General features: G+C 45.2%; 1 protein-coding gene across 1 annotated transcript; it reads left to right on the top strand.

Moving 5' to 3' along the window:
- Window positions 1-13,227, top strand: CHMP7 (charged multivesicular body protein 7). Its single transcript, XM_032989984.2, has 10 exons — window positions 1-405; window positions 1,559-1,733; window positions 3,140-3,325; window positions 4,046-4,179; window positions 4,583-4,631; window positions 4,952-5,071; window positions 5,372-5,470; window positions 6,443-6,503; window positions 7,107-7,268; window positions 8,094-13,227. Exons 1-10 carry the CDS (start codon window positions 116-118, stop codon window positions 8,156-8,158), a joined length of 1,341 nt encoding a protein of 446 aa, XP_032845875.1. The 5' UTR covers window positions 1-115; the 3' UTR covers window positions 8,159-13,227.
- The last annotated feature ends 190 nt before the right edge of the window (window positions 13,228-13,417 follow it).

Raw genomic sequence — 13,417 nt, 5'->3', positions numbered from 1 at the left:
GGGGGGTGTGTGTATGTTTGGGGAGGCGCAGTGCGCATGCGCTGTGTGCGTCTCCCCGGCAGCCAGGCGGGTCCCGGCCGGGCGGAGGCCGCGGTGGAGCCGGGGGCTCGCGTAGATGTGCAGCCCGGGGCGGGCGCCGCCTGGGCCGGCCCCGGCGGGGGACCTGCCGCCCGAGTGGGAGACGGACGACGAGCGCATGGCTTTCCTCTTCTCGGCTTTCAAGCAGAGCCGCGAGGTGAACAGCACCGAGTGGGACAGCAAGATGGCCTTCTGGGTCGGGCTGGTGCTGGCCCGCGGCCGCCGCCGGGGCGCCGTCCGTACCTGCCTGCGAGACCTCCAGCACGGCTTCGAACGGCGCGGCAGCCTCCCGCTCGGCCTCGGCACCGTCCTCCGGGAGCTCCTCAGGTACCGCCGGAGACGGGCCGCGGGCTGGGCCTGGCAGCCCTCCGGCTGCGGGGTCTGGAGCCCCCCGGGGCCCCCTGTGAGGGCAGGGAGGCCTGAGGAGGGGTGGTTGCGGAAAGAAGGGGGCCTAAGGGGGGCTTTGCGCCATGGATGCGGGCACGGAGAGCTCCGTGTCGTGTCAGCCTGGAAGATGCCCGCTGTGGGCATGGTAGGGAGAGCACGGCTGGATGCTGGACAAACGGAGGGGTGCAGGGGGACGTGAGGGAAAGCTTGGCGCTCTTCTTGGGGAGGTGGTCGGGCCTGCGAGCGCGGGAGAGGGTTTTGTTGCTGTGGCAGGGCTTGCAGAGGAGAGCACAGAGAGACCCAAAGGAATAGGGGGTTGCGTTGTACAGGGGGGAAATTGGGGAGCCCTGTGCAAGGTAAAGCATAGAAAGGAGGAGCTCATTCTGAGGCTAGCAGGAGGCTTGGGAGGGCAGTGAGCCGTAGGGAATGCTCCCCAGGGGAGTCCTGGGCAGGGGGGGCTTTGTGTTGAGTTGTGCTGTGTTCCGTGAAACCGTTGTTGTGATGACCCAGCTGCGAACGGTGTGCGGTGGTGTAGGGCACGTGGGGATGTTGGGTGCGCTGGTGTTTGCAACCAAGTGTTTTGTGTTGTGAAACTGGAGCCTGGGACTGGTACCCTGAAAAGATTCAAGAACAGCAGGAGCTAGCAGAGTCCGTGTCTCTAACAGAAAATAAAATCTCTGCATCAGAGAAAAGTTATGTTTGCAATTTTAACGCACAACTGAAGTATCCTGAAATGTGCAACTGCCCCCTCTAAAACCCGACCCTTCCCATTGATTTTCTTGCTCGATGCCACATCAGTTTCAAGTCAGAAAACTGGGAGAAACTTGTGAAACTGGAAAAACAGTGAACAGAAGACCCTTGTGTCCAGGGGAAGCTGGTGAGGAGTGGACACCTCTAAACACTTTCATGCCCAGTAGCAACACATCAAACTTTAGCTAGAAGCCGGTGTTAGAAGACACTAGTAGGACTGTGGATGTGCAAAGCATAGAGCAGTGTTTCAGTTAATAATTATCCATGCTGGCATTCTTGCTCACTGCCCATGGAAAGATTTAGACTGGCTGTATTCAGTTTTGCACGCATGTCTTTTCTCTAGACGCGGCAAGCTGCAGAGGGAGTCAGACTTCATGGCCAGTGTAGACAGCAGCTGGATCTCCTGGGGTGTGGGAGTCTTCATCCTGAAGCCCCTGAAGTGGACTCTCTCCAGCGTGCTGGGTGACAGTAAAATACCTGAGGAAGAGGAAGTTCTGATTTATGTGGAGCTGCTTCAGGTGAGTGTTGAGAGCTTTCTCAAGATTATGCATCTCCAGAAAAATCACGAGTCATTTTATGTGCTAGTGAGGAAGGATTTGGGTTGAATAGACCTTCATTTGTATTCCTTAGATGTTAAAAAGCCTGTAGGAAGATGGATGGAATAGCTCAGGGCTTATATCTACAGATGTTCCTTGAAACTAACGTAATGGCTTTTCATGACTTCCAAGAAATGGCAGGGTTGCTTGCTTACCTAGAAAGGCAAGTAGTATGCTGTGAGACCGCAGTAAATCTCAGGTTTGAGTTTGTGCAAGTGTAGTATACAAGAGAAACTTGCAGATTGAGTGCCATCTGTCGTAGGGGGAAACGGATGATGAAGTCACTGGCTGTCAGTCCAGTGTATCGTCGAGCTGAACTCACATGTGCGTTATTAAAGGCTGCTTTCACTTTGGAGTGTGTACTTTCATCTTGCCTTTTCAGACCTGATTAGAACTGCCCTTGGATCCTGTCAAAGACCCTTTTCTTTGGCACATTGGTAGTGGTAGACCTGTGAGTTGTATTGGGAATTCATGTAACTCATTGTTACTCAGTCTGACTTGGTCGCTGCAGTGCTGACAGTCGAGACCTTGGGTCCTTCTCTGTGTTACTCTCTGACTGTTAAAAATAGCACAGAGGCTTGCTGCTGTTGCATGCAAGTGGTGTCTAAATGACTGGGACTGGCAGAAATGCAAGAGCTCTGTCGATGTGTTCCTTTATTTGTAGTTAGTCTGATAGCAGACAATGTCTTCCCTCTGCAGTGGGTATTCTGCAGCTCTTTCAGAGGGTGAGTGCAGGGGAAGGGAGTGAAACATTTTAAAAAGGTGCCTGGAGAGCCATAAGCCTTGATGTGGAATCTGGGGGGTGGATGGAAAGAGTTGTTTGTATAGTCTTAAGTGGGCCATAACTCTCACTTGAAATGGGGAAGACTTTTCTTTTTCCTCTGCCCACATATGAATGATGCAAAATGACTCGGTGAGCACAATCACAGTGGGATTAAAGAAAAGCTTTTACTGGGTTTAAACTTGGTGGGGGGGGTGGGGGGTGTGTGTGTCATGGATTTCCAGAAGTGAGAGGGAAGCCAGCTTGCTGCCTGCATAGTTCTTTATGTTGTTCCATATCATTTGCACAGGGAATGTGAACGGTGTAGTTTTGGTTCTCATGGAAGACAGTATTATTTTTCATTCCATTAAAGGTGATGTTTTTAAAGCACTGTAATTGCTTTTGAATGTTAACACTCAATTCATTCTGAAAGTCTGTCCGGCCCAAAATACGATGTGTCGAACTTTTTACCTTCAGTGTGTGGGAGGAAGCAGGTGTGGACTTGGCAGTTGTGAGAGAAGGAAGAGGGCTGTGTAAACTAATAGGCAGCTCTGTTGCTTCCTTTCAGGAGAAAGCAGAGGAAGTTTATCGCCTATATCAGAACTCTGCGCTTTCTTCTCACCCTGTTGTTGCCCTCTCAGAGCTGCGTTCCCTCTGTGCCAGTGTTTGTCCAGATGAAAGGACGTTCTACCTGTTGCTTCTCCAGCTGCAAAAGGAAAAGAGGGTCACGATCCTGGAACAGAATGGAGAGAAGGTACAGGGTAAAGGTGACTGCTTTTGGGTGGTTTAATCCCTGTCTTGCATTTCATCTGGCTGGAAAGAATACTTTATTGGCTAAATATGTATATTCTTTGTTTGAAAGAGGAAATTCAATGTACTGCAACTTTGTAACCTGGTTATAGATGAGATTAAATCCTCATTCTTGCGTGACAGGTTCTTCAAACATTTGTAATATTACCTATGTAACATAGCAGCTAGAAAATTGGCAGGTACTGTAGTTGTCTACCTGCAGGTTGACTGTTCCCTGCTACCTAAATTAAAACCATTCCACACCACTGGAATCAGTGTTCCACTTACTGTGAAAAGGTTTTCTCTGCCTGTCAGTAACTAGAGATGCAGGCACTGTCATCTCTAGGATGGCATGTTTCCTGGTAGTGTTCTGTGCTGTACAGTTCAGTGCTGAAGTCCTCAGCAGTGTGACGTTGCCGTCTGCTGTTCAGAGCACTAGGACAACTTTAAATCTTTAGGATATTTCATTAAGGCTTTCTGTTTTCACACTGATGTTACTTGATCCTGTCTAGTTTAATATTAGGTTATATGGTGTATATATTGTACGGTATGTCCTCATCACTTGATTACAAGGCTTAAACTGGGGATGTAAAAGCACCTTTTCCTTCATTGGAGTGAAAGTATTTCTAGTGCAGGCACAGATTTTAGAGACCAGTGACTCGAGCATGTGGTTCTCTTTCTTTAGATAGTGAAGTTTGCCCGAGGTCTTCATGCCAAAGTCTCCCCAATGAATGATGTGGACATTGGAGTATATCAATTGATGCAAAGCGAACAGCTGCTGTCACAGAAGGTGGAGTCCCTTTCCCAGGAAGCAGAGAAGTAATTTGGGGAAGGGTGGCGGGAAGAATGTCTGTGTGATGTAGAGCTTTGTACTCCTGTGACATTGTTAGAACGAAGCTGCTTTCTGAAAGTGCAAGTCGTTCTTTCCTGTTGAGTAAACATCATAGCCACAGTCATGTAGTAGGTCAGGTTTTCCAGTCTTTGTTCGCTATCCCCATGAAAACAACATGCAGTGAACAGCTGTCAGAAGTTGGTGCAAAAATTTGAAATGAATTCAAGGACGACTGAAAAGCAACAATGGCTTAAGGGTGGTTGTATCCAAAATACTTTGTTTACTTGGTCACCTCTGGATTAGAGCAAGGTAGTGAGGATGGTTGCTGATTTGTAAAAGAACTACTGCTTGCAAAGGAATAAGCTTTGTTTCCTTCTTGCATCTGTACAGGTGTAAAGAGGATGCCCGGAGTGCTTGTAGAGCTGGGAAAAAGCAATTGGTAAGTACTGTTCTACTTGGGAGAAACTAGAATTTAAGTGTGGTGGAGCTGGTCCAATAACTGTAGATAATGGTCAGGGTTAGACACTGTATGCTTCATCTTAGATGTGTTGAAGTGGTGTTTCTGAGGCCAAAGGTCTCCTTAAGGCGAAGATAAGAATACACTTGTCCAGGGTGAGGTGGTGAAGAGAAATGGACATATCTAGCTCTGTAAGCCAGCTCTGTGTGTGTGCCTTGCTGCACAAGGATTGCTATTTTTTGTACACTTTCTTTGGCTGCTGCCTGGTTTGTGATCCAAGTCTGTGCATCTGATGTCTCCAGGCACTGAGATGTTTGAAGTCCAAACGAAGGACGGAAAGGCGCATTGAAGAGCTTCATTCCAAGCTGGATGCAGTGCAGGGGATCTTGGATCGTATATACGCCTCCCAGACTGACCAGATGGTAGTGTGTTAATTTTGTCTTGTGCTTCTCACTCTAGCCCCGTTTTTCTCATTTGTGCTGCTTTACCTGCTTGTCAGAGCTTGTGTCTGAGCGGTGTAAGCTGGCTGGTGGGACTTCATTCTCTGCTCTAGGAAACAGCAAATTTGCTGTTAGGTTATTGCTCTGAATAAACCTGGTTGTGGCTCTGTTTTCTGCTTGTATGCTAATGTTTCTCTGAGGGTCCTGCTTGGATAATGAGGCTTGAGAGAAGCTTACACTGCGTGTTGTTTGTTCTTAGTTAACATTTTTTTTTTTTTAAAGGTATTTAATGCCTATCAAGCTGGTGTGGGAGCTCTGAAACTGTCTATGAAGGATGTTACCGTGGAGAAGGCAGAGAACCTGGTGGATCAGATACAAGAGGTATGAAATAAGAGCACATCTAAATAAAGAAGTGGTGTGTAGATGTACAAAGCAAGCTTGCTCAGCTATGAATGCTGAGACTTCTGGTGCTGTTTGGTTTCTATTCCACATGTCACCAGAGCAACCTGACTTGATCTTTTTAGATCAGCAAGCAGAGGTCTTCGGGTAACCAGCTGTTTGATTTTACATATTTGCATTTATTGCTGGCTAGTAATGACAACTTAGGTTAAATATGTGCATTTCATGTGTTCTTTCGGTTAGCAATATTGTGCAAGCACACAACTTTCCTAGAAAACGTTTAGTGCGATCTATTAAAAAGAAATACAAGTCATGCCTTTGGAAGCTGGAATGCAACTATGTGCATAAAAACAGGGTCTTAAAAGTGCCTAACCCATAATCTTCTGCGGTAAGGGAAAGGAGTTGAGTTTATTCTGAGGGAATTGAAATGAAAAGAGCAATCTGTCTGCATAAGCTGGTGTAAAAAACAGGAAAGGATTACTTTTTTAGCAACTTCAGCTCCGTGTACTTAAATAGTGACTTTAACTAGTGAGTTGAGGGGCTGTCTGTAAAATACCATAGCTGAGATGTATTGGTCTATTAGCTTCCTTATTTTGTTAGTCTAAGCCACAATATAAGCTTGTTACTTGTGTGAAAAAGTTAAATTAGGGGGACTTTTTTTTTTTTAACTGTGAAATGCTGTTTCAGGTTTGATCCTCAAACGTGCTACTTTGTCTTACAGCACTTTATTAAATAATCTTCCATGTTGCTGCTTTCACTAGTGAAAAAACAGTCACGTTGGAAGACTTTTTCTGAACTAGTACCTGCTGACTTTATTTTTAAATATTTTTGCTGCCCTGAAATTTTTTGTTTTTTTTTTTTTTTTTTTTTTATTTCTACTTGTGATATAGGTGTCTACCATAAGATGTAAGATTAGCTTATCTTCTATATCAAACACTGTGTATTTTTCCTCAGCTTTGTGATACTCAAGACGAAGTAGCCCAGACTCTGGCTGGAGTGGGGATCAATGGTCTAGGTATGTTTTGGGGTTTTCATCCTTTGCTCATTTTCTGTTGTCACTGCCCTTTTGTGCTTCCACCCCTCCCCTGCTCCTTCCCCCTGTATGCCTAGTCCTCCTTCCTGGGCGGATAAGCACTTACAGAAACACCAAGGATATTGCTACTGGTGCCTTGTAGGGGGATGACGACTAACAGGTTTTTTCTGACAGTGAGTTGCAGAGGAATCAGCATTTGTGCATCTCCAAAGTCTTGTAGTTTAAGTGCTGGTGGATTTCAGTTGAGAGTTGTGTAATGTTGATCTAAAGCTATTTTTAGAGTGGCTGCCGCTTTGTTTTTTAAGTGATGATCTTTTTCCTCTGGCTTGGGTGTTGCTGCAGCTTGTTTGTCTCTGCTGAAATGTTTTCTTGCCCTTAAATGCCTGAGTGCAAAGGCATCTAAAGGAATAGCTTCTCCCTGAGATCAGGACTGAATTTTCACCTTTAGAAGCAGCACAGGGAGTTCCTTATTATGTGTAATGATGAATGGGATTAATAATACCTCTGTTAAACTTGGACTTCTGTCTGTGCTGTGAAGATGCTACTTGATTCTGCTTGGAACTGAATGTTTTCTTTAATCAGCAGAGATGGACACTGAGGAACTGGAGGAGGAGCTGGACAGTCTCCTCCAGGACTCAGCTAAGGAGCCTGTAGATCTGCCTCCTGTTCCCCAGAAGGTGCTGAATCCACCCATTTCTGATGCTGAGCTTGAAGCTGAATTGGAAAAGCTCTCTGTTTCTGATGGAGGTATGGATGTCAGCTAGCTGCTGTTAGGATCTGACCCTTGCAAAATGAAAGATGTCTAGCAAAACTGAAGTCTGAGCTAGAATCTTTCCTGCTTCCAGTTACACAGTTGAAAGCAAGCTCTCCCACTATCCCTGCCCGGTGCTCGGTGGCACTGTCTTTCACTACCAGAATCTGTCTTGAGAGAACCACCCTCTTTGCTAGAAGTTCTGCCTGGACTTTTTGCCATGGGGTATAGGGAAAGTTGTAGGCCCTGTGAGGGAGCTAGTGCTTGAACTAGTTATTTTTTTGTCATGGTTTAACAAAGACTGTACAAAGCCAGGCAGTGTTTTTCGTATGTTCTGTTAACAGTGATAAAGTAGACCAGCATTTTCATGTCTGTTGCTGCCAAGCATGCAGCATCTTCTCTGTCCTAGAATGCTGACTACATCTTATGTGTTATAGGTGTGATGTCTGCTTAAACTAGTCTTTATTTAGTAACAGTGGGTGACCAGATCTTATGGGCTTAAACTGCATGCCGAGTTTTCCCTAGATCTGTCTTGGACAGGGGTAAATAAACTCTAATTTTCCTTTCAGGAATCTGTTAATGAACAATTACACAGGGCTGTCCATATAGTTTTCTATCTATTTGGGCAGCTAATATGTTTCAGAGCAGAACAATGCTCAGCATCCCTTATTAGACATGAAGCATGTGTTTTCCAAGAGAATGGAATTGAATATTGAAGCACTGAGGTGCTCTGAAATGGTATTTCTTGGTTACGGACATGGTTGATCTAGTCCATCTTACTGATGAAAACTGATCTCTTCCTGTTGCAATTTTCTTTACAGATTTGGCACAAAAGACTCCCTCTGCTTCCTCTGAACCCAAAACAGCTCTGGGACTGAATCTCTAAAGACCCAACAGTGTCCTGTTGCTGAAGTTTGAGAAGTTGTCTTAAGATTCCTTAACTAATGACTAGAACTTCTGGGGAGAGGGGTATCGCTCCTCTGTTCTTCATGGATATCACTTTGCTCAGCAACAGGATCTCCTGCCATGACAATCCACTCTGGAACTGGCCCCAGCTGGTGTTTGTCATCCTTGTGCCAACATCTGCACTGGTCTCAATCTGACTTGTGATCCCAAGTCACTCTGCGACATCCAGTCTTCCCTTCTGGGAATGCAGTTCACTATTCTGCCCAGTGAAGATAAACTCTTCTATGTCCATAACAGTGCTCGGGGTTTTTTTTTTGGGTGGTTTTTTTTTTTTGTTTTGTTTTTTGTTTTTTTTTTTCTTCCCCTTTGCTGTGGCTGATGTTGAGAATCTGAGTTGCAGCAGTATTGCAGTTGCTCAACATTTGGCTGTTTGTGTGGTTGTTTAAAACACTTGGCACATAAATACTGTTCTTGACATAACTTATCTGCAACGAGCTTAAACACCTGTTGATAGTTCTATCCCTCCCTGTCTGTATTTTGCACGGTCGTGGACAACTAGACACTGTAACTGTTAAATTGTAGGAGATTTTGTTGCTGCTCTAGGGGGCAGCAATTGCAAGCACAAGACAAAAGTAATTCCTCTTTCTGTAATGTCACTAAGGCCTTAAAAGGGAGACCTGCAAAAGATTTTAAATTAAGGAGTTTCTTACGCTTCCTGTTGTAACAAAGGCTTGCTGTCACTATAATACAATTTTCTGCTTGCTGCTACTTGAAATTTGAACTGCTTGCTATTTTTGTATCTTCCCTGTTTGCAAAACTTCTTGGGAGCTGCAGGGTGATCTGCTTTGACCTCTTGTATTGAGTGATTTGGGGTGGGAGAATGGATGCGTAGTTTTCACTTTCAGAGAGGACAGTTTTGTGTAACAGCCTTGCCTTTGCCTTCAGTCTTGATGTTGCAATTCCCCAAGATCATGGGTTACCAGAAAGCCCCAAACCAAAACCCTGTAAATGTTTCTAATTAAAAAAAAAACAAAACAAAACAAACAAACAAAAAAAAAAAAAAACACAAAAAACCCACCAAGCCCAGGCACAGCAACTGAAGATTTTTTTTTAGAGGCTGTCTTTACCCATCAGAAGCAAAATCATCATCTTTTGCAGGTCACTTTTTTATTATGTGTATGCACATGGAAGAGCAGAAAGCCTGATAACTAACATGAATAAATGAATTTTCAGGAGGGGAATGTGCTGTTAACTGGGCTTACTGCACACAGAGCCTGTGCGTGGCAGGGGACTGACTAGCTACGTGTTGATGTATAACCAGTCCTCCTCCCTCTGCACCTCTCCCTAACTCGGAATGTATTCCTGTCACCATTTCTGTGCTGCCTCCTGTACCACACTCCATCGCTCCAGCCATGCGGATGGCAGCTTGGGTGAATGGAAAACCAGGGCTGGAGTTCCCATGTCCTGTTAATTATTGGCGACCCAGCTTTAGCCTCAGAGGAGAGGGGAAGAAGTTACAGGTGTCTCTAGGGTGCTGTGTTGGCTCTGGCTTCTTTTGTTACTAGTGCAGGCTCCTGCCAGAGAAGATGTGCTGTAGCCAGCTAGCAGTTTGCCCAGGCTGCACACGGAATTGTGTGAAATGACTTGAAGCTCTGTATTCCTTGCCTTTGTAAGTAAAGGGGAGAAAAACCACTGTGTTTTCTGCCTACGTGTAATAAAGGGGAGGAACCAGAGTTCCTTGTGGTACCTCCTTTTCTCTGTGCCACAGATCACTGCCATGTTTGTGTTCCAGCTGTGCTGCTGCATCTGTAAAACTTGTCTGCTGGAAGTAAATGGGCAGATTCCTGAGCTGCTTTGTCAAAAAACAAACTGAATAACTGCTGTACTAGGCTTTAATTTTCCCGAGCCTTTTTTCTGTGTTTAAAAAAAGCCCAACAGTTACTGTGTTGAACTTTTTAAAATCGTCTGGTTTTACCAAGTAGCCTGTAGTGGCTTTTGCTTGTGGCACCTTGATTTTATGAGTGTACTTTTGGAAAAGCTTGCTTCTTTTTCTTCACTTCAGCCTGTCTTTCCACTTCTTCATCATCCCTGTGCACCTCACAAGCTAGTGCAGTTTCAGGGCTCACGCCCAACAGTTCTTTGCCTCAGCCACCTTGCTGTGGCCATGGTGAAAACCACTATACCAGGAAGTCAATTCTAACTGATCCCTTGGTTTTGTACTAAACAATACATAAGCCTTATTCCAGGACAGTTTTTGTCCAGCTTCTTGTTCTTATTGTAATTAAGCAGTGCAGCCAAGGAGACTGGTACTGGTTTTTTCCTCTGTGTAAAGACAATCTAAATGGAGTAACCTGGTGTATAAACTACTCAAAACAAATTACTCCTGCTTTCCTCTGATACCAGGATGCCTGAAGTAAGCTTTGAACTTGCAGGCAGTCCAGCCTGCACAAGAGGTTTGATCTGAACTGGCATGCTGATCCCTGGAGAGCTACTGTGGCGGTGTTTCATTTTGTTTTTTGCAAGACTCAGGTCTTATCTACAGATTTTTTTTTTTTTTTTTAAAGGATCTGATTACCCCTCATTTCTCCCCTGCTATCAGAACTTGTACTTTTCTGGAAGTAAAGTACAAAGTGATTCCTGTAGGAATAAATGCTCTCCTGTAATTCTGTAAGGCATCTGACACAGACAGCCATTCTGGAAGAGACATTTAAGAGTTAAACCCAAGCAGCTGCTGCTTTATTTGAAGTGGCTTGTAATTTTCTTCTTTGATGCAAAGTGGGGAATGTAATCAAGATGGCTGAATAGAGAATTTTAAGTATATTTTGGTGAGACAGCAGGGAAGGGAAATAGAGGATAGCTTCTTGCTGGGTGAGGAAATTAAATATAAAAACCTAGAGCTGAATTGCCACCAAAATGGAACCTTATCATATTTGAGTGCTGTTTAAAATAGTACTTAACTTGATTTTCAGAAAAAAATAGCAGGTGCTTATGTGAGGAAATGTAGCAACTGTTTAGTAATATAATGCAGCAGAACAGTTTTCTCAGTAGAGAAGATTGCATCTAGCAGGCAGGAGGAGTTAATCTGTGAACAGCAGTAACTAACTGCCTGTATTTTGTTTGAGTAACTGCATTTTGTTTGCCTACGACAGCGGAGTTAACAGTCCTTTCTTTATTAGGTGTATTCTGGGACGCACAGAAATTTGGTAATGTACTGGGTCCCTTCCCATCCCATCTTCCTCCCCTGACAACCCAGCTTTGAATGTCTGCTTCAGTATTAGTTGTGTGCAAGGCTGAGATCCTTTCTTAAATGTTTTTAAGCTCCTAAGGTGGAGGAAGGCTTCCCTGTATCTCGAGGAATGGTTTCCTGGAATGCCTCCTGGCTCAGCGTGTGTGACCCAAGTGTGCCATGAGCTGCCAGTCCGAGCCTCTGCCGTGATTTAACGCTGTATGACAGGTCACCTGCCGTCGCTGCTCTCTTGAAGCACAGGGAAAGCATCCTGTTTGTGTCTTGCAACTTAAATCTCAAAAAATAACTTGTACCCTGTCGAGGGAATATGAGGAAGAATGTCCTTCAAGGCACAGAGGACAGTGCATCTGCATGCATCCGTGCAGTGCCAGGGTCCTGTGGTGTCTGGGCAATTAGGTGGCCCTGCTTTTCCTCTGATGAAATCCTGGGAAGGAGGGAGGATGCTGGCCTGGCACAAGAGACCCGAGGGGAAGGGAAGGGCCATGAGCCGGCTGCTGGTGCCATCTAGCTGCTCTTCCTGGCATAGGCACTTGGCAGGAGCAGGCTGCAGACGGTGGAACTAATGAGGCTTAATTAAACAAAGCCTTCAGAAGTAAATGCTGTGACATGCTGGCAACAAGTTTCTTTAACCTGCCACAAAGCAAGCGTGCTGTTTACTTTAGGAGGAAGCTTCTTGGTGCTATATCTTCAAAAGAATAATTGTGCTCTTAGTTGAGAGTTGTTCTTGAGCAGTTCCTGCTCTATCTGGGTTTATGCAAAGCCTGGGTGGCAGGGTCAAGTTAATTAAATCTCAGTGCAGCTGAGCTGACTCTCTGCAGATTGGCTGCTGCTTTCTTCGGAAGTGGTCTATGTGACAAGCAAAGGCAGAGGTCATCGTGATACACTACAGCAACTATCAGTGTAATGAGCGAATTAATTGCCTGGTTGTTTTTTTCAGTTTGATTTGGAAAGCTTTTGCTGCTCTTTTCCACCTTGGGCAGTTTACCAGCAAAGCATTTCTCAAAAGCAGGTCCCCATTTAGGCAGCTGTTACAAAGCTGGCTCTCAAGGAAACTTGTCTCCTGAAGGATTATTCTGACATTTCTTGATCAAAGGAGCCCTTTTGCTTACAGAGTGGCTTTAGCTACAAAGTGATGGATTACAAGTGCTTCTAAGGCTAAACTGTGCCTTAGTAAGTCAGACCTGGTTCCTAATACTGTGGTGTTTTTCCCCTCAATGTGAGAGGGGGAGAGTCATGCAGAGACATTTGCTTGTCAGTTTGAATAGAGAGCTTTATGGGGTAGGAAGAGCAGTAGTTTTAGGGGGAATATCCCTGCTCATCCCTCCGGAGCTGCCCCCAGTTCTGTGATTTCACAACGCCTGTGGTAGCTGCCTTTTGGTCCCGGCAGGGCAGCGGGCTGGGGCTGCTCAGCCCTTGTGCGAGAAGGCAGAGCTACGCTGTGCCTCTGGAGGAATGGTCGGTGAGGGGAGTGGGGACACCTCTTGGGGTGATCACTCTTTGCTGACAGGGTTGGGTACTGTGCTGGAAAAACATCCCGATTTTCTGGTTAACATTCTCAGCTGTCAGTTGATCGCTAATGTGGAATTAGCTAGGAATTAAAGAGTGATGAACTTGAAAGAGAAGCTACCTTATATCACTTCACTGAGAGTACTCATGTTTATTCAGGATAAAAAAAAAAAACTTATCAAAGTGATGTTCAGTATCCTTTTTGGTTCTACACATAACCTCTACAGAAAGACTGTCTGAAAACTGCTGTCTGATACTCTCAAAAAGAATAAAACCTGGTTTTTTTTCCTTCTTTATTTTTTTCTTCCCATGGATTTAAGGAATTTTGCAGTGGAAAGTAAATGCCTGTTTTGCACCACTTGCAGCTGGGCAGCTCGGGATGGGGGGGTGGAGAGTAACTGGTTCAGGGTCATCGGAGCCATGGCTCAATGCTTGTGCAGTGAATTCGGGGGGTCTTATTCAGAGATGAAGGACACTAAATTTCCA

Source organism: Tyto alba, unplaced genomic scaffold (genome assembly GCF_018691265.1).
Source record: "Tyto alba isolate M040663 unplaced genomic scaffold, T.alba_DEE_v4.0 Super-Scaffold_34, whole genome shotgun sequence".
In the NCBI taxonomy this organism is placed as follows: Eukaryota; Metazoa; Chordata; class Aves; order Strigiformes; family Tytonidae; genus Tyto; species Tyto alba.
This window is presented reverse-complemented; position numbering and strand designations above follow the sequence as displayed.

What these genes read in the sequence shown, in the direction of transcription:
- CHMP7 (XM_032989984.2), top strand. Translation starts at nt 116, where the DNA reads ATGTGCAGCCCGGGGCGGGCGCCGCCTGGGCCGGCCCCGGCGGGGGAC. An exon ending in GAGCTGGGAAAAAGCAATTG is followed by an intron (nt 4,632 to 4,951) that starts GTAAGTACTGTT and finishes TGATGTCTCCAG; the next exon opens with GCACTGAGATGTTTGAAGTC. An exon ending in CCTCCCAGACTGACCAGATG is followed by an intron (nt 5,072 to 5,371) that starts GTAGTGTGTTAA and finishes TTTTTTTTAAAG; the next exon opens with GTATTTAATGCCTATCAAGC.